At 43.9% G+C, this 19624-nt stretch overlaps 1 protein-coding gene across 15 annotated transcripts in view; it reads left to right on the top strand.

Annotated features, from left to right (window-relative positions):
• LOC121540404 (disks large homolog 1-like) overlaps positions 1-19624 on the top strand; it is a 309734-nt gene that overhangs the window by 213796 nt on the left and 76314 nt on the right. For all 15 annotated transcript variants that reach the window (XR_006657467.1, XR_006657468.1, XM_045207754.1 and 12 more), the window contains one exon: positions 1535-1661. Coding sequence is in view for 13 of the 15 variants with exons in the window: in XM_045207754.1 (XP_045063689.1) it covers positions 1535-1661 (127 nt within the window). In the remaining 2 variants the exon portion in view is untranslated. The remainder of the gene's footprint in view (positions 1-1534; positions 1662-19624) is intronic.

The raw sequence follows: 19624 nt of genomic DNA, 5'->3' as shown, positions 1-19624 counted from the left end.
AGCTCATTGGTCACCATAGCAACACCCACCCGTAGTATGCGCTCCAGCAGGTATATCTCACTGGTCATCCCCAAAGCCAACACCTCCTTTGGCCGCCATTCCTTCCAGTTCTCTGCTGCCAATGACTGGAACAAATTGCAAAAATCTCTGAAGCTGGAGACTCTTATCTCCCTCACTAACTTTAAGCATCAGTTGTCAGAGCACCTTACCGATCACTGCACCTGTACACAGCCCATCTGAAATTAGCCCACCCAACTACCTCATCCCCATATTGTTATTTATTTTGCTAATTTGCACCCCAGTATCTCTATTTGCACATCATCTCTTGCAAATCTATCATTCCAGTGTTAATACTAATTGTAATTATTTTGCACTATAGCATATTTATTGCCTTACCTCCATAACTTGCTACATTTGCACACACTGTATATATATTTTCTGTTGTATTTTTGACTTTATGTTTTGTTTTACCCCATATGTAACTCTGTGTTGTTGTTTTTATCGCACTGCTTTGCTTTATCTTGGCCAGGTCACAGTTGTAAATGAGAACTTGTTCTCAACTGGCTTACCTGGTTAAATAAAGTTGAAATAAAAAATTTTAATTAAAATAGGGCTTACAGTAGTAGGCCTAATGTGAGCCAGGCTTATGAAAGAGGAGAGGTTCCCATCAAAAGCAGGGTGAATGGCTGTCTATTTAACTGTAGCTGAATATAATACTATGGATGTCCCCCTGTCTGCACTACACACTAAGCAGGGCTATTGAACTGAAATCAATCAATGACCAGTTGTGGTTTGACAGTAGCCTACATAGGAACATCAACCAACAAGGATGGCAGGGCAGAGCTTTGTTATTATTCACTTAAAACACTCCCTCCTGTCTCCCCACCACAATACTGGACTGATTAGGTTGTAGTTTGACTTTGACCAATCATAATGGGAAATGTGACATTGGTGGAAAACATTGGTTTAATCACTGTTCAGGTCACGTTCACATAGGCTCTTTCAAACCTGTCACCTATAAACATCTTTATCATAGATATTGGTCTCTTTTCTCACTTCAAGAAACTACAAGCATTGCTTTTAGTTAATATACCTATGAAATAATATTTTATGTTATTATAATATTATAAAATATGATCCCTTATTTTTTATCAGCTCACTTCAGTTCTGCATTGTTGCCTATGGGCCAGCCCTGTCCAGTGCAAGGCGGAACACTCCCATATTCTACCTGGACAACGTTATTAATAGTTCTGTTCTGGTGCTTGTGCCATTATTGAAGGTCGACTTCATTTAAGGAGATTACCTCCCCCTGCCAGCCATGTGTTGTATAGTTTCCTGATCTGCCTCTGTCTGTCTACACCAGGGAAGGCTCAAGTAGAAAGTGAGCTATTAGCCTAGCGTAGCCTAGCTCCTCCCACACTAAGCAGCATTTTATTACAGTTTATCATAGCATTAGCTTCTAATGCTAACTTGCTATCTACACACTGAGGCTGAGACCCATTGTATACAGGTTGTGTGTGTGTTTTTTCTTTAGCATATTCCCCTGACAAGGACAACCATATCAGCCCGTCCAACTACCTTAGCCAGCCCCGTACCCCCGCCACGCCTGGACGCTACTCACCCATCCACAAGAGCATGCTGGGAGACGACGAGGTCACAAGGTAAGCTGTGTGATAATGAATAGACGCCATTTGACCACCTTTCTTTTACAAAGGGTTTCATGTTCATATGTTATGTTTTGTTCATGTGATTTGATTTGTTTATGTTCGTTTATCTGTGTAGGGACAAGGGCAGTGTGTTGCCAGTACCCGAAAGGTCGCTGGTTCTAATCCCAGAGCCGACTAGGTGAAAAATCTGTCGATGTGCCCTTGAGCAAGGCACTTAACCCTAATTGCTACTGTAAGTCGCTCTGGATAAGAGCGTCTGCTAAATGACTAAAAATGTAAATGTAAAAATGTTGCTATTATAAGTTGCTGCTGCTGCTGAGATTCGTCACTACGATGAATAGGTCATTTTCCTTCGTGCCACTCTCTTGCCTCTCTCAGTGACACTGAGTTATGATACTATTTTTGAATGACTACCTCATCTCTGTACCCCACACATACAATTATCTGTAAGATCCCTCAGTCGAGCAGTGAATTTCAAACACAGATTCAACCACAAAGACCAGGGAGGTTTTCCAATGCCTCGCAAAGAAAGGCACCTTTTGGTAGATGGGTAAAAACGAAAAAAATAAGACATTGAATATCTTCTGAGCATGGTGATGTTATTAATACAGGTGTCCTTCCTTACTCAGTTGCCGGAGAGGAAGGAAACCGCTCAGGGATTTCACCATGAGGCCAATGATGACTTTAAAACAGTTATAGAGTTTAATGGCTGTGATAACTCCTGAGTGGCGCAGTGGTCTAAGGCACTGTATCGCAGTGCTAACTGTGCCACTAGAGATCCTGGTTCGAATCCAGGCTCTGTTGCAGCCGGACGCGACCGGGAGACTCATGGGCGGCGCACAATTGGCCCAGTGTCGTCCAGGGTAGGGGAGGGAATGGCCGGCAGGGATGTAGCTCAGTTGATAGAGCATGGCGTTTGCAATGCCAGGGTTGTGGGTTCGATTCCCATGGGGGACCAGTATAAAAGAAAATATGTATTCACTAACTGTAAGTCGCTCTGGATAAGAGCGTCTGCTAAATGACTAAAATGTAAAATAAGAGAAAACTGAGGATGGATCAACAACATTGCAGTTACTCCACAATACTAACGTAATTGACAGAGTGAAAAAAGGACACCTTTACAGAATAAAACATATTCAAAAACATGCATCCTGTTTACAACAAGGCTTTCAAGTTTCAAGTTTTAATGTCACATGCACAAGTACAGTGAATTGCCTTTCTTGCAAACTCAAAACCCAACAATGCAATAATCAATAACAATGTAATACTAGAAAAAACTAAAGAGAAATAAGAAGAAATATGAAGAACACAATAAGTAAGTAAGTATACTACAGGGTCAGTTCCAATACCATATTTACAATGTGAAGGGATACTTTAGTGATGGAGGTACACATGTATAGAGGTAAGGTGACTAGGCATCAGGATATAAGATAAACAGAGTAGCAGCAGCTTGTATGTGAGTGGGTGTGCGTATGTGTAGAGTCAGTATAAATGTATGTGTATGTTATGCGTGAGTGAGCAGATGATGGAGTGAGTGTGTAGGGCCCTGTGAGTGTGCATAGCGACAAAAATGAAAATAAAAAGGTCAATAAGGATAGGATACAAGGTTAACTCAGATAGTCCATGTAGCTATTTTGTTAGCTATTTTTCCATCTTATTGCTTGGGGATAGAAGCTGTTCAAGAACCTGTTGGTGCCAGACTTGATGCACCGCTTGCTGTGCAGAAGCAGAGAGAATAGTCTATGGCTTGGGTGGTTGGAGTCTTTAACGATTTTCCGGGCCTTCCTACCATACCACCTGATATATACTGAACAAAAATATAAACGCAACATGTAAAGTGTTGGTCCCATGTTTCATGAGCCCAAATAAAAGATCCCAGAAAAAAGATCCATAAGCACAAAAAGCTCTGAAATGTTGTGCACAAATTTGTTTACATCCCTGTTAGTGAGCATTTCTCCTTTGCCAAGATAATCCATTCACCTGACAGGTTTGGCATATCAAGAAGCTGATTGAACAGCATGATCATTACACAGGTACACCTCGTACTGGGGACAATAAAAGGCCACTCTAAAATGTGCAGTTTTGTCACACAACATCATGCCACAGATTCCTCAAGTTTTGAGGGAGCGTGCAATTGGCATGCTGACCACAGGAATGTCCACCGAAGCTGTTTACAGAAATTGTAATGTTCATTTCTCTACCGTAAGCCGCCTCCAACATTTTTTTAGAGAATTTGGTTAGTATGTCCAACCGGCCTCACAACCGCAGACCACATGTAACCACGCCAGTCCAGGACCTCCACATCTGGCTTCTTCACCTGTGGGATCGTCTGAGACCAGCCACCCAGACAGCTGATGAAACTGATGAGTAATTATGTCTGTAATAAAGCCCTATTTTGGGGAAAAACTCATTCTGATTGGGTGGGCCTGGCTCCCAAGTGGGTGGGCCTATGCCCTCTCAGGCCCACCCAAGGCTGCGCCCCTGTCCAGTCATGTGAAATCCATAGATTAGGGCCTAATGAATTTATTTTAATTGACTGATTTCCTTATATGAACTGTAACTCAGTGAAAGCTTTGAGATTGTTGCTGTTCCCACATGCTACCATTCTTCCAGTACCCAAGAAAGCAAAGGTAACTGAACTAAATGACTATCGCCCTGTAGCATTCACCTCTGTCATCATGAAGTGCTTTGAGAGACTAGTCAAGGATCAAATCACCTCTACCTTACCTGTCACCCTAGACCCACTTCAATTTGCTTACCGCCCCAATAGATCCACAGACGATGCAAATGCCATCACACTGCACACTGCCCTATCCCATCTGGACAAGAGGAATACCTAGGTAAGAATGCTGTTCATTGACTATAGCTCAGCATTCAACACCATAGTACCCTCCAAGCTCATCATTAAGCTCGAGGCCCTGGGTCTGAACCCCGCCCTGTACAACTGGGTCCTGGACATCCTGACGGGCCGCCCCCAGGTGGTGAAGGTAGGAAACAACATCTCCACTTCACTGATCCTCAACACTGGGGCCCCACAAGGGTGCGTGCTCAGCCCCCTCCTGTACTCCCTGTTCACCCATGACTGCATGGCCAAGCACGCCTCCAACTTAATCATCAAGTTTGCAGATGACACAACAGTAGTAGGCTTGATACCAACAATGACGAGACCGCCTACAGGGAGGAGGTGAGGGCTCTGGGAGTGTGGTGCCAGGAAAATAACCTCTCACTCAACATCAACAAAACAAAGGAGATGATCGTGGACTTCAGGAAACAGCAGAGGGTGCACCCCCCTATCCACATCGACGGGACCGCAGTGGAGAAGATGGAAAGCTTCAAGTTCCTTGGCGTACACATCACAGACAAACTGAAATTGTCCACCCACGCAGACAGTGTGGTGAAGAAGGCGCAACAGAGCCTCTTCAACCTCAGGAGGCTGAAGAAATTTGGCTTAGCACCTAAAACCCTCACAAACTTTTACAGATGCACAATTGAGAGCATCCTGTCGGGCTGTATCACCGCCTGGTACGGCAACTGCACCGCCCACAACCGCAAGGCTCTCCAGAGGGTGGTGCGGTCTGCTGAACGCATTACCGGGGGCAAACTACCCGCCCTCCAAGACACATACAGCACCCGATGTCACAGGAAGGACAAAAAAATCATCAAGGACATCAGCCACCCGAGCCACTGCCTGTTCACCCCGCTAGAATGAAAAACAGTTATAGCTCAAGGCCATCAGACTGTTAAATAGCCATCACTAGCACATTAGAGGCTGCTGCTGCCTATTGAAATCACTGGCCACTTTAAGAAATGGAACACTAGTCACTGTTTACATATCTTGCACTACTCATCTCATATGAATATACTGCATGCTATTCTATAATATTCTACTGTATCTTAGTCCATGTCGCTCTGTAATTGCTTGTCCATATACAGTGGGGAGAACAAGTATTTGATACACTGCCGATTTTGCAGGTTTTCCTACTTACAAAGCATGTAGAGGTCTGTAATTTGTATCATAGGTACACTTCAACTGTGAGAGACGGAATCTAAAACAAAAATCCAGAAAATCACATTGTATGATTTTTAAGTAATTCATTTGCATTTTATTGCATGACATAAGTATTTGATACATCAGAAAAGCAGAACTTAATATTTGGTACAGAAACCTTTGTTTGCAATTACAGAGATCATACGTTTCCTGTAGGTCTTGACCAGGTTTGCACACACTGCAGCAGGGATTTTGGCCCACTCCTCCATACAGACCTTCTCCAGATCCTTCAGGTTTAGGGGCTGTCGCTGGGCAATACAGACTTTCAGCTCCCACCAAAGATGTTCTATTGGGTTCAGGTCTGGAGACTGGCTAGGCCACTCCAGGACCTTGAGATGCTTCTTACGGAGCCACTCCTTTGTTGCCCTGGCTGTGTGTTTCGGGTCGTTGTCATGCTGGAAGACCCAGCCACGACCCATCTTCAATGCTCTTACTGAGGGAAGGAGGTTGTTGGCCAAGATCTCGCGATACATGGCCCCATCCATCCTCCCCTCAATATGGTGCAATCGTCCTGTCCACTTTGCAGAAAAGCATCCCCAAAGAATGATGTTTCCACCTCCATGCTTCACGGTTGGGATGGTGTTCTTGGGGTTGTACTCATCCTTCTTCTTCCTCCAAACACGGCGAGTGGAGTTTAGACCAAAATGCTCTATTTTTGTCTCATCAGACCACATGACCTTCTCCCATTCCTCCTCTGGATCATCCAGATGGTCATTGGCAAACTTCAGACGGGCCTGGACATGCACTGGCTTGAGCAGGGGGACCTTGCGTGCGCTGCAGGATTTGAATCCATGACGGCGTAGTGTGTTACTAATGGTTTTCTTTGAGACTGTGGTCCCAGCTCTCTTCAGGTCATTGGCCAGGTCCTGCCGTGTTGTTCTGGGCTGGTCCTTCACCTTCCTCATGATCATTGATGCCCCACGAGGTGAGATCTTGCATGGAGCCCCAGACCGAGGGTGATTGACCGTCATCTTGAACTTCTTCAATTTTCTAATAATTGCGCCAACAGTTGTTGCCTTCTCACCAAGATGCTTGCCTATTGTCCTGTAGCCCATCCCAGCCTTGTGCAGGTCTACAATTTTATCCCTGATGTCCTTACACAGCTCTCTGGTCTTGGCCACATACCCCAACCAGAAGCCATGGATTACAGGAAACATCCGCACTGAGCTAAAGGGTAGAGCTGCCGCTTTCAAGGAGCGGGACTCTAACCCGGACGCTTATAAGAAATCCCGCTATGACCTCCGACGAACCATCAAACAGGCAAAGAGTCAATACAGGTCTAAGATTGAATCATACTACACTGGCTCTGACGCTCGTCGGATGTGGCAGGGCTTGAAAACTATTACAGACTACAAAGGGAAGCACAGCCGCGAGCTGCCCAGTGACACAAGCCTACCAGACGAGCTAAACCACTTCTATGCTCGCTCGAGGCAAGCAACACTGAAGCATGCATGAGAGCACCAGCTGTTCCGGACGACTATGTGATCACGCTCTCCGTAGCCGATGTGAGTAAGACTTTTAAGCAGGTCAACATTCACAAGGCCGCAGGGCCAGACGGATTACCAGGACGTGTACTCCGAGCATGTGCTGACCAACTGGCAAGTGTCTTCACTGACATTTTCAACATGTCCCTGACTGAGTCTGTAATACCAACATGTTTCAAGCAGACCACCATAGTCCCCGTGCCCAAGAACTCTAAGATAACCTGCCTAAATGACTACCGACCCGTAGCACTGACGTCTGTAGCCATGAAGTGCTTTGAAAGACTGGTCATGGCTCACATCAACAGCATAATCCCAGAAACCCTAGACCCACTCCAATTTGCATACCGCCCCAACAGATCCACAGATGATGCAATCTCTATCGCACTCCACACTGCCCTTTCCCACCTGGACAAGAGGAACACCTACGTGAGAATGCTATTCATTGACTACAGCTCAGCATTCAACACCATAGTGCCCTCTAAGCTCATCACTAAGCTAAGGATCCTGGGACTAAACACCTCCCTCTGCAACTGGATCCTGGACTTCCTGACGGGCCGCCCCCAGGTGGTAAGGGTAGGTAACAACACATCTGCCACACTGATCCTCAACACGGGGGCCCCCTCAGGGGTGCGTGCTCAGTCCCCTCCTGTACTCTCTGTTCACCCATGACTGCATGGCCAGGCACGACTCCAACACCATCATTAAGTTTGCCGACGACACAACAGTGGTAGGCCTGATCACCGACAACGATGAGACAGCCTATGGGAGGAGGTCAGAGATCTGGCCGTGTGGTGCCAGGACAACAACCTCTCCCTCAACGTGACCAAGACAAAGGAGATGATTGTGGACTACAGGAAAAAAAGAGGACTGAGCACGCCCCCATTCTCATCGACGGGGCTGTAGTGGAACAGGTTGAGAGCTTCAAGTTCCTTGGTGTCCACATCACCAACGAACTATCATGGTCCAAACACACCAAGACAGTCGTGAAGAGGGCACGACAAAGCCTATTCCCCCTCAGGAGACTAAAAAGATTTGGCATGGGTCCTCAGATCCTCAAAAAATTCTACAGCTGCACCATCGAGAGCATCCTGACTGGTTGCATCACCGCCTGGTATGGCAACTGCTTGGCCTCTGACCGCAAGGCACTACAGAGGGTAGTGCGTACGGCCCAGTACATCACTGGGGCAAAGCTCCCTGCCATCCAGGACCTCTATACCAGGCGGTGTCAGAGGAAGGCCCTCAAAATTGCCAAAGACTCCAGCCACCCTAGTCATAGACTGTTCTCTCTGCTACCGCACGGCAAGCGGTACCGGAGTGCCAAGTCTAGGTCCAAAAGACTTCTCAACAGCTTCTACCCCCAAGCCATAAGACTCCTGAACAGCTAATCATGGCTACCCGGACTATTTGCACTGCCCCCCCCACCCCATCCTTTTTACGCTGCTGCTACTCTGTTAAGTATTTATGCATAGTCACTTTAACTCTACCCACATGTACATATTACCTCAACTACCTCAACTAGCCGGTGCCCCCGCACATTGACTCTGCAACGGTACCCCCCTGTATATATAGCCTCCCTACTGTCACTTTATTTTACTGTATATATAGCCTCCCTACTGTCACTTTATTTTACTTCTGCTCTTTTTTTCTCAACACTTTTTGTTGTTCTTGTTTTATTCTTACTTTTTTTGTTTAAAATAAATGCACTGTTGGTTAAGGGCTGTAAGTAAGCATTTCACTGTAATGTCTGCACCTGTTGTATTCGGCGCATGTGACCAATAAAATTTGATTTGATTTGATTTGATTTGATTTGATTTGATTTGATTTGATTTGTGGACAGGTTGGAGTCTGTTTGATTGAGTGTGTGGACAGGTGTCTTTTATACAGGTAACGAGTTCAAACAGGTGCAGTTAATACAGGTAATGAGTGGAGAACAGGAGGGCTTCTTAAAGAAAAACTAACAGGTCTGGGAGAGCCGGAATTCTTACTGGTTGGTAGGTGATCAAATACTTATGTCATGCAATAAAATGCAAAGTAATTACTTAAAAATCATACAATGTGATTTTCTGGATTTTTTTTTAGATTCCGTCTCTCACAGTTGAAGTGTACCTATGATAAAAATTACAGACCTCTACATGTTTGTAAGTAGGAAAACCTGCAAAATCGGCAGTGTATCAAATACTTGTTCTCCCCACTGTATGTATGTATGTATGTATGTATGTATGTATGTATGTATGTATGTATGTATGTATGTATGTATGTATGTATGTATGTATGTATGTATGTATGTATGTATGTATGTATGTATGTATGACCGGTCAAAAGTTTTAGAACACCTACTCATTCAAGGGTTTTTCTTTATTTTTACTATTTCCTACGTTGTAGAATAATAGTGAAGACATCAAAACTATGAAATAACACATATGGAATCATGTAGTATCCAAAAAAGTGTTCAACAAATCAAAATATATTTGGCATTCTCTCAACCAGCTTCATGGGTTAGTCACCTGGAATGCATTTCAATGAACAGGTGTCCCTTGTTAAAAGTTAATTTGTGGAATTTCTTTCCTTAATAATGCGTTTGAGCCAATCAGTTGTGTTGGGACAAGGTAGTGGTGGTATACAGAAGATAGCCCTATTTGGTAAAATACCAAGTCCATATTATGTCAAGAACAGCTCAATAAGCAAAGAGAAATGACAGTCCATCATTACTTTAAGACATGAAGGTCAGTCAATCTGGAACATTTCAAGAACCTTCAAAGTTTCTTCAAGTACAGTCGCTATGATGAAACTGGCTCTCATGAGCACCACCACAGGAAAGGGAGACCCAGAGTTACCTCTGCTGCAGAGGATACTTTCAGTAGAGTTAACTGCACCTCAGATTGCAGCCCAAATAAATGCTTCACAGAGTTCAAGGAACAGACACATCTCAACATCAACTGTTCAGAGGAGACTGCGTGAATCAGGCCTTCATGGTTGAATTTCTGCAAAGAAACCACTACTAAAGGACACCAATAAGAAGAAGAGACTCGCTTGGGCCAAGAAACACGAGCAATGGACATTAGACCGGTGGAAATCTGTCCTTTGGTCTGATGAGTCCAAATTTGAGATTTTTGGTTCCAACCGCCGTGTCTTTGTGAGACGCAGAGTAGGTGAACAGATGATCTCCGCATGTGTGGTTCCCACCGTGAAGCATGGAGGAGGTGGTGTGATGGTGTGGGGGTGCTTTGCTGGTAACAATGTCAGTGATTTATTTAGAATTAAAGGCACACTTAACCAGCATGGCTACCACAGCATTCTGCAGCGATACGCCATCCCATCTGGTTTGCGCTTAGTGGGACTATCATTTGTTTTTCAACAGGACAATGACCCAAAACACACCTCCGGTCTGTGTAAGGGCTATTTTACCAAGAAGGAGAGTGATGGAGTGCTGCATCAGATGACCTGGCCTCCACAATCACCCGACCTCAACCCAATTGAGATTGTTTGAGATGAGTTGGACCGCAGAGTGAGGAAAAGCTGCCAACAAGTGCTCAGCATATGTGGGAACTCCTTCAAGACTGTTGGAAAAGCATTCCTCATGAAGCTGGTTGAGAGAATGTCAAGAGTGTTCAAAGCTGTCATCAAGGCAAAGGGTGGCTACTTTGAAAAATCTCAAATATATAATATATTTTGATTTGTTTAACACTTTTTTGGTTACTAAATGATTCCATATGTGTTTTTTGATCGTTTTGATGTCTTCACTATTATTTTACATTGTAGAAAATAGTAAAAATAAAGAAAAACCCTTGAATGAGTTGGTGTGTCCAAACTTTTAACTGGTACTCAGATCCATTGACTTTTTCCACATTTTGTTATGTTACAGCCTTATTCTAAAATGTATTAAATTGTTTTTTCCCCCTCATCAATCTACACACAATGCAGCATAATGACAAAGCAAAATCAGGTTTTTAGACATTTTTGCACATTTATAAAAAATAAAAAAAAACAGAAATATTACATTTACATAAGTATTCAGATCCTTTACTCAGTACTTTGTTGAAGCACCTTTGGCAGCGATTACACCCTTGAGTCTTCTTGGCCATGACGCTACATGCTTGCCACACCTGCATTTGGGGAGTTTCTCCCATTCGTCTCTGCAGATCCTCTCAAGCTCTGTCAGGTTGGATTGGGAGTGTCGCTGCACAGCTATGTTCAGGTCTCTACAGAGATGTTCGATCAGGTTCAAGTCCGGGCTCTGGCTGGGCCACTCAAGGACATTCAGAGACTTGTCCCAAAGCGACTCCGGAGCACAATTGGCCCAGCGTCGTCCAGGGTATGGGAGGGAATGGCCGGCAGGGATGTAGCTCAGTTGGTAGAGCATGGCGTTTGCAACGCCAGGGTTTTGGGTTCGATTCCAGTATGAAAAATAAAAATAAAAATAATGTATGCACTCACTAACTGTACGTCGCTCTGGAGTGTCTGCTAAAATGACTGAAATGTAAATGTAAATGTTGTCTTGGCTATGTGCTTAGGGTCATTGTCCTTTGTAAGGTGAACCTTCGCCCCAGTCTGAGGTCCTGAGCGCTCTGGAGCAGGTTTTCATCAAGGATTTCTCTGTGTTTTGCTCCGTTCATCTTTCCCTTGACCCTGACTAGTCTCCCAGTCCCTGCCGCTGAAAAACATCCCCACAGCATGATGCTGCTGCCACCCCCATGCTTCACCATAGGGAGGGTGCCGGGTTTCCTCCAGACGTGATGCTTGGCTTTCAGGCCAAAGAGTTCAATTGTGGTTTCATCAGACCAGAGAATCTTGTTTCTCATGGTCTGAGAGTCCTTTAGGTGCCTTTTTGCAAACTCAAAGCAGGCTGTTATGTGACTTTTACTGAGGAATGGCTTCCGTCTGGCCACTCTACCATAAAGGCCTGATTGGTGGAGTGCTGCAGAGATGGTTGTCCTTCTGGAAAGTTCTCCCATCTCCACAGAGGAACTCTGGAGCTCTGTCAGAGTGTTTGTCATGGAAATTACCACCAGGGACACATGAAGTCAATATTAATTGAATATTTTTTAATTATCAGCCAGCTGGAGAGGTTCCAAAAAACGTTATGCACGATAGTACACGTCGGTTGGGAGCGCCGTCGGGGCAGTCCCGTTAGTTCTCTTATATACTGCATACACAGACAAGTTATATTTGCATGATTTACAATATTCATAATTCCTAATTAATTCATAATTAACTTTTGGTTCATGCATGTGACCAACCTATACCTCACAAGGCTTATTTGCTCCAAGCTGAGACCTTGAAACTGAGACACCCCTTTCAGTTCTCAAAACAATGTTCTGGGCATACTGCCAAATTTCTTATACTGATAGTGCGGATTCCTTCCAGGCATGATCAGTTCAGTCACTTGCATGAAACCAGTCTAGTTGGTTATTAGAAAAGCACAAACATAACATTTTCCTTCACATGACCATCGGGTTCTTGGTCACCTCCCTGACTAAGGCCCTTTTCCCCCCGGTTACTCAGTTTGGCTGGGCGGCCAGCTCTAGGAAGAGTTTGGTGGTTCCAAACTTCTTCCGTTTAAGAATGATGGAGGTCACTGTGTTCTTGGGGACCTTCAATGCTGCAGAAATGTTTTGGTACACTTCCCCAGATCTGTGCCTCGACACAATCCTGTCTCGGAGCTCTATGGACAATTCCTTCGACCTTATATAGACAGGTGTGTGCCTTTCCAAATCATGTCCAATCTATTGAATTTACCACTCCAGTCAAGTTGTAAAAACATCTGAAGGATGATCAATGGAAACAGGATGCACCTGAGCTCAATTTCGAGTCTCATAGCAAATGGTCTCAATTATATAAGTAAGGTATTTCTGTTTTTTATATTTAGTACGTTTGCAAAAATTTCTAAAAACCTGTTTTTGCTTTGTCATTATGGGGTGTGTAGATTGACTAGGGAAAAATTTATAATTTCATCAATTTTAGAATAAGGCTGTACGTAACAAAATGTGGAAAAAGGGAAAGAGTCTGAATACTTTCCAAATGCACTGTACATAGGGCAGCAGCCTCTAAGGTGCAGGGTTGAGTAACCGGGTGGTAGCCAGCTAGTGACAGTGACTAAGTTCAGGTCAGGGTACTGGGTGGAGGCCGGCTAGTGATGGCTATTTAACAGTCTGATGGCCTTGAGATAGAAGCTGTTTTTCAGTCTCACAGTTCCAGCTTTGATGCAGTTGTACTGACCTCACCTTCTGGATGATAGTGGTATGAACAGGCCAAGGCTCGGGTGGTTGATTATCTTTTTGGCCTTCCTGTGACGTCTGGTGCTGTAGATGTCCTTGAGGGCAGTCAGGGTGCCCCCGGTGATGCGTTGGGCAGACTGCACCACCCTCTCGAGAGCCGTGCGGGCGGTGCAGTTGCCATACAAGGCGTTGATAGAGCCCGATAGGATGCGCTCAATGGTGTATTTGAAAATGTTTGTGAGGGTCTTAGGAGCCAAGCCAAATTTCTGTTGTGCCTTCTTCACCACGCTGTCTGTGTGGGTGGACCATTTCAGATTGTCAGTGATGTGAACGCTCCCTGGAATATTGTCGGGCCCCGCGGCCTTGCGGGTGTTGACCTGATTAAATACCTTTTTCACATCGGCCTCGGAGAGCAAGATCACCCAATCCTCTGGGTCAGTGACGGTCCTCACACCCGGCACGATGTTGTTGTTGTCAGATTGTTGTAGTATGATTTGATCGTATTTTTATTTTGTTCGTTTGATGACTCTGCGGAGGTCATAGCGGAACTTCTTGTACTTCTTCCTGTCCCCAGTCATAGCCTCAGGGTTGTCTGCAATAGCCCTGTGCGCGGTAGCCCTGTCCTTTATCTTAGCTCCAACCTCCGTGTTAATCCAGGGCTTTTGATTGGGGAAGCAGCGAACCCTCACCCTGGGGAAAACGTTGCTGACACATTTTCTAATGAAGCCGGTGATGGAGGTAATTAGCTCATCAATGATATCGGCGGAGTCTCTAAACATATTTCAATCAGCGCTAGCAGATCAGTCCTGTAGCATAATCTCTGATACTGATTACGGTTTCTCAACGGAGCGAGTCATGGGTACTTCCTGTTTTGCTTGTAAACAGGAAGCAAGAGTTCGGAGTCAGGATCTGATTTGCCGAATGGCGGACGAGGCAGGGCTTGTATGCTTGCTTGTGGGTATAATAACAGTGGTCTAGGACTTTATCGACCCTAGTGGCGTTGGAGACGTGTTGATGGAAGTTGGGCATCAAGTGTCTTAGTGAGGCGGAATTAAAATCGCTGGCATCCAGAAAAGCAGCCTCTGGATGGAGGTTTTCTTCCTTGTTTTTAGACTTGTAAAGTTTGTTAAGTGCCAGCTTGTTATTTTTCTTATCCTGACGTGGAATGTATACAACAGTCACGATAACAGCTGAAATCTCCCTCGGGAGGTAGAAGGGTCGGCATTTGACCATCAGGTTTTCCAAGACGGTTGAACAGTGGGTCGACACTTCCACCGCGCTGGAGTTAGCACACCAGTTGGAGTTGATGTAGACGCATACCCCTCCCCCCTTCGATTTCCCCGATTCCACTGTCCTGTCCGCCCGGTGATTGGAGAATCCATCGAGTTGGATAGCTATTGGGGGTATCTTGTCCGAGAGCCATGTTTCAGAAAAGCAATATTGCAGTTTTGGTAGCAAATCCGCGATCGGAGGTCATCCATCTTATTATCGAGTGACTGTACATTGACCAGTAGAATGGAGGGAAGAGGTGGCCGGTTTTCCCTTCGCCTTAATCTCGCCAGGATCCCCTCCCTCTTACATTTACATTTTTTAAAACATTTTAGTCATTTAGCAGACGCTCTTATCCAGAGCGACTTACAGTTAGTGAGTGCATACATTTTTCATACTGGCCCCCCGTGGGAATCGAATCCACAACCCTGGCATTGCAAGCACCATGTTCTACCAACTGAGCTCTTGCCTCTGTAATGCCAGCGTTTCCTCTTGGGTAGCCTGAAAATTGGGTCGGAATTAGAGAGAGATCCCAGGGCAGATGAGTCGAAGTTGAATCCAGAATTGGGGTAAGTAACTGCTGATCTGATGTTCAAAAGTTCTTGTCGGTTGTAAGAAATAATACATTTCGTGAAAATGAAGTAAAAATAAACTACAAAATAATCACAAAATAGCAACGTTGGGTCAGAGCTTGCAAAACGGCGGCCGTCCAGTACGGCGCCATCTTGTTAAACTTTTTGTCCTGAGTACAAAGTGTTATGTTTGGGGCAAATCCCATACAACACATTACTGATTACCACTCTCCATATTTTCAAGCATAGTGGTGGCTGCATCATGTTATGGGTAAGCTTGTAATCGGTAAGGACTGGGGAGATTTTCAGGACAAAAAAGAAACGGAAAGGAGCTAAGCACAGGCAAAATCCAAGAGGAAAACCTGTCTCAGTCTGCTTTCCACCAGACACTGGGAGAGGAATTCACCTTTCAGCAGGACAATAACCTAAAACACAAGGGCACTCTACACTGAAGTTGCTTACCAAGAAGACAGTGAATATTCCTGAGTGACCGAGTTACAGTTTTGACTGAAATCTGCGTGAAAATATGTTAAGACTTGAAAATGGTTGTCTAGCTATGATCGACAACCAATTTGACAGAGCTTGAAGAATTTTGAAAAGAATAATGGGCAAATATTGTACAATCCAGGTGTACAAAGCTCTTAGAGATTTACCCAGAAAGACTCACAGCTTTAATCACTGCCAAAGGTGATTCGAACATGTATTGACTCAGGGGTGTGATAAATGAGATATTTCTGTATTTCATTTTCAATAATTTAGCAAAAATGTCTAAAAAACTTTTTTTCACTTTGTCATTATGGGGTATTGTGTGTAGATGGGTGAAAAAAATAATATTTCATCCATTTTGAATTCAGGCTGTAACAAAACGAAATGTGTAATAAGTCAAGGGGTATGAATACTTTCTGAAGGCACTGTATCTCCTCCTCCTCATCTTTCTACTACTCCTCCTCCAGCCATCCCTTTCTCTGTAAGTCTCCAGCTATCTACCCCCTTCTTTCCCTCACTCTCCCACTCTTGTTCTCTTTCTCTTCTTTACGCTCTCTCTGTCTCTGCTAACTCTCTCTCCCTCTCTCTTCTCCCTCTCTATGCCCCCTCTCTCTCCGTCTCTCTCTCTCTGCCCTCTCTCTCTCTCCCCCCGCTCTCTCTCTTTATCTCTCCGCAGCTGTGTAACTCCTGGGGAGATATGTCTGGGGGGCAGGGAGGTGAACCAGATAAAAAGAGAGATGGAGAGAGAGAGAGAAAGATGGAGTGCAGGGCTAAGCTCTGGTCACCTTGGGCAGCTTTCTCCTGCCACAGCCAGAGACATACAGGGCTGTCATAAGTAGGAACAGACTGCCAGGTCACAGCAGGGACCACAGCAGTCCATCTCTGTCTCTCAGCCTCCTGGACCTACAGACAGAGGCAGACACTAAATAGAACGTATATATATATATATATATATATATATATATATATATATATATATATATATATATATATATATATATATATATATATATATATATATATATATATATTCTAGACACACAAACACACACACACACACACAGGATTAGACACACACACACAGACAGACAAACACACACTCCGAAGTGCGCTGCCAATTGTCTTGTCTCTCTGCTTAGCTCCCTCTCCATGCTCCCCGTTGCCGTGAGCAATGAAATGAGAAAGAAAACAGAGAAAGAGAGCGAGAAAGAAAGAGAGGAAGAATGTTTGCCCATAGATGACATTCCGACAGGCTATATGAAATCCTCAGATCAAAGCCAGTGTTTTGGTGAGCGTGGTGTTGTTCTTTAGCATGCAGTTGAGAGAGAGAGAGGCGAGGGAAAGAGCACCCAGGCTACTCCGTAGAGAGAGAAGACACAGAGAGAGAGATGGATGGATAGGTAGTGAAAGAAAGTGGTACAGAGAGAGAGATGGATAGGTAGGGACAGCGAGATGTATGGAAAGAGAGATATACTCCAGCCGTCTATGTGTATTGAGCCCTTGGAGGCTCCCTCTCTCAGCTAAACATCTAAACCTCTTACCATTGGCAGCATGGGACAGTTACTAACTTCTATCTGGGAAACGTACGTATTTTACCTATGAAGTACACACAGGCACGCATCTTGGCTTTTGTATGCGTCTGTCTATGCGTGCGTGTGTGTGATATTTAAAGGTAGTGAGGGAATCAGGCAGTGGGCAGTGCCACGATGGGGTGAAGGAGTGAGTGTTGTCTGGGGATATGTCGATGTTGCCTCAGGTCACGCGCATATTTGCCTGTGTGCTTTACCATATTTAATCCACTTTAATGGAAGGAGCTAAGGCCGGGGCCCATCGGACGGAACAGCGTCACCCAACAGATGTCACGTTGGTTACCGAAACCCGCGTGGCAACGTCATCCGCATCCAGGACCCGATCAATAGCTGAATTTCCTTTTTTATAAATCGAATAAGCTTTCAGATCCAGCCCTCTCACCATATCCACTGTCTAATGCTAATTTTCTCTCATTGTGCAGAGAGAAGCTGGATCCTGTAGAAAGGCTGGCATGCGATCCCATAGGATTATGTTGTCCCTGTATAACATATTCTTATTGATGTTGAATACTATTTGATGATCAGCTAATGATAATATTAGAGTCTGAATGATATTCTAGTGTTGATATGTCAGTATCATGCACCATTGTAATATGTATTTTATTAACATTTATTTAAACAGGGAGTCACATTGAGAAAACTATTTTACAAGAGAGCCCTGTATACGTTTACAAAGAAAACCTCAATACATAAATAAAACACAAAGGGCCCCACAAAACACACTATAATAAAACACATAATACAAAACATTAAATATATTTAAGAAAAGCAATCGCATTCTGTAACATAAAAGTCTCCAATCAATAATTTAAAATGCCTGAAAGGCACCGGAATATCTAATTGCAAGGAACTCTGCATATTGTTCCACACATAAGGGGCAAAAAAACTCAAAGCTGATTTTCCCAATTCTGTGGAGACCAAAGGGATCTCCAGAGTTATCCATCCGTGAGAACGGGTTTGGTCATTTGTACATCTAAAATTAATCAATGACATAAATGTACAGACGAAGTTTCTGCAAGACTGCTTTGTAAATAAATAAATAAAAAATGTATTGCTGAATGGAATACTGAGTCCAATGGTTTCAAAACAGAATGTTGCCATAGTCTATTACAGGAAGAAGCGTTGTTTGAACAATCTTCCTTATATTTTCAAAACTGAGGCAGGATTTATTTCTATATAAAAAAACAATCATAGATCTCAGCTTCTTTGTCAAGTTTTCAATGTGTGTTTCAAAAGACAACTTGTCATCAATCCAGATACCCAAGTACTTATAGTGAGAAACCTGCTCAATTTGGGCTCCATTTGGAGTGCAAATACGCAAATCCTCAGGGTCAACATCACGAGACCTAGAGAACAGCATAAACCTGGTTTGATTTGCATTTAACACCAATTTAAGATCAGTAAGTGATTTTTGGATTGAGTCAAAATCATGCTGAAGGTCACAAATGGCCTGCTGCACTGAAGAGGCACAGGAATAAATAACTGGGTAATCTGCGTAGAGATGAATGTTACAGGTGTTAACAGTATTTCCAATGTCATTTATATACAACGTGAACAACAATGGCCCCAAAATCGAACCCTGGGGTACCCCTTTAAGTACTTCAAGAAATGTGGATTTAACCCCGTCTATCATAATAGCTTGGGTTCTGTCACTAAGATAATTCTGAAACCACAAACAGGCATCAGTGCCAAGGCCTAACACAGACAACTTACTACTCAATAAGATAGAATGATCAACTGTATCAAAAGCTTTTGACAAATCTATAAATAGGGCAGCACAATTCATCTTAGCATCCAAAGCATTGACAATACCATTTACAACTGATGTGGTTGTATTAATAGTACTGTGCCCTGGTCTAAACCCTGATTGATGTACATTCAAAATACAGTTCACAGATAAAAAATAAAGAAGTTGCACATTCACCAAGGATTCAAGAATCTTAGCAAGAAAGCCTTGATATGGGACGACAGTTATCAAGATCACAACAATCACCTCCCTTATGTAGTGGCAGCAAATAAGCTGATTTCCACACTTTATGAATATTTCCTGATAACAATGTTAAATTAAGCACACTTGAGCAGACCTGGATCCAAATGGTCGGTCCCTGTAGATTTCTTAATATCTAATGCCAACAACACATCAAGGACTACATTGTCTGTGAATTGCTGAAAGAAAAAACCCTGTCCGACATGTTCAATATTTTTCAGTAAAATCCCCCCCATCAACATCCAGTATATTGTCACAGTGAGTAGGTTTTTGAATTATATCAAAGAGAGAGCCTGCAGAAATAAAA

The sequence above is a fragment of the Coregonus clupeaformis genome, chromosome 26 (genome assembly GCF_020615455.1).
Source record: "Coregonus clupeaformis isolate EN_2021a chromosome 26, ASM2061545v1, whole genome shotgun sequence".
NCBI classification, from domain to species: domain Eukaryota; kingdom Metazoa; phylum Chordata; class Actinopteri; order Salmoniformes; family Salmonidae; genus Coregonus; species Coregonus clupeaformis.
Note: the sequence above shows the minus strand (reverse complement) of the source record. Positions and strands in the feature narration are given on the sequence as shown.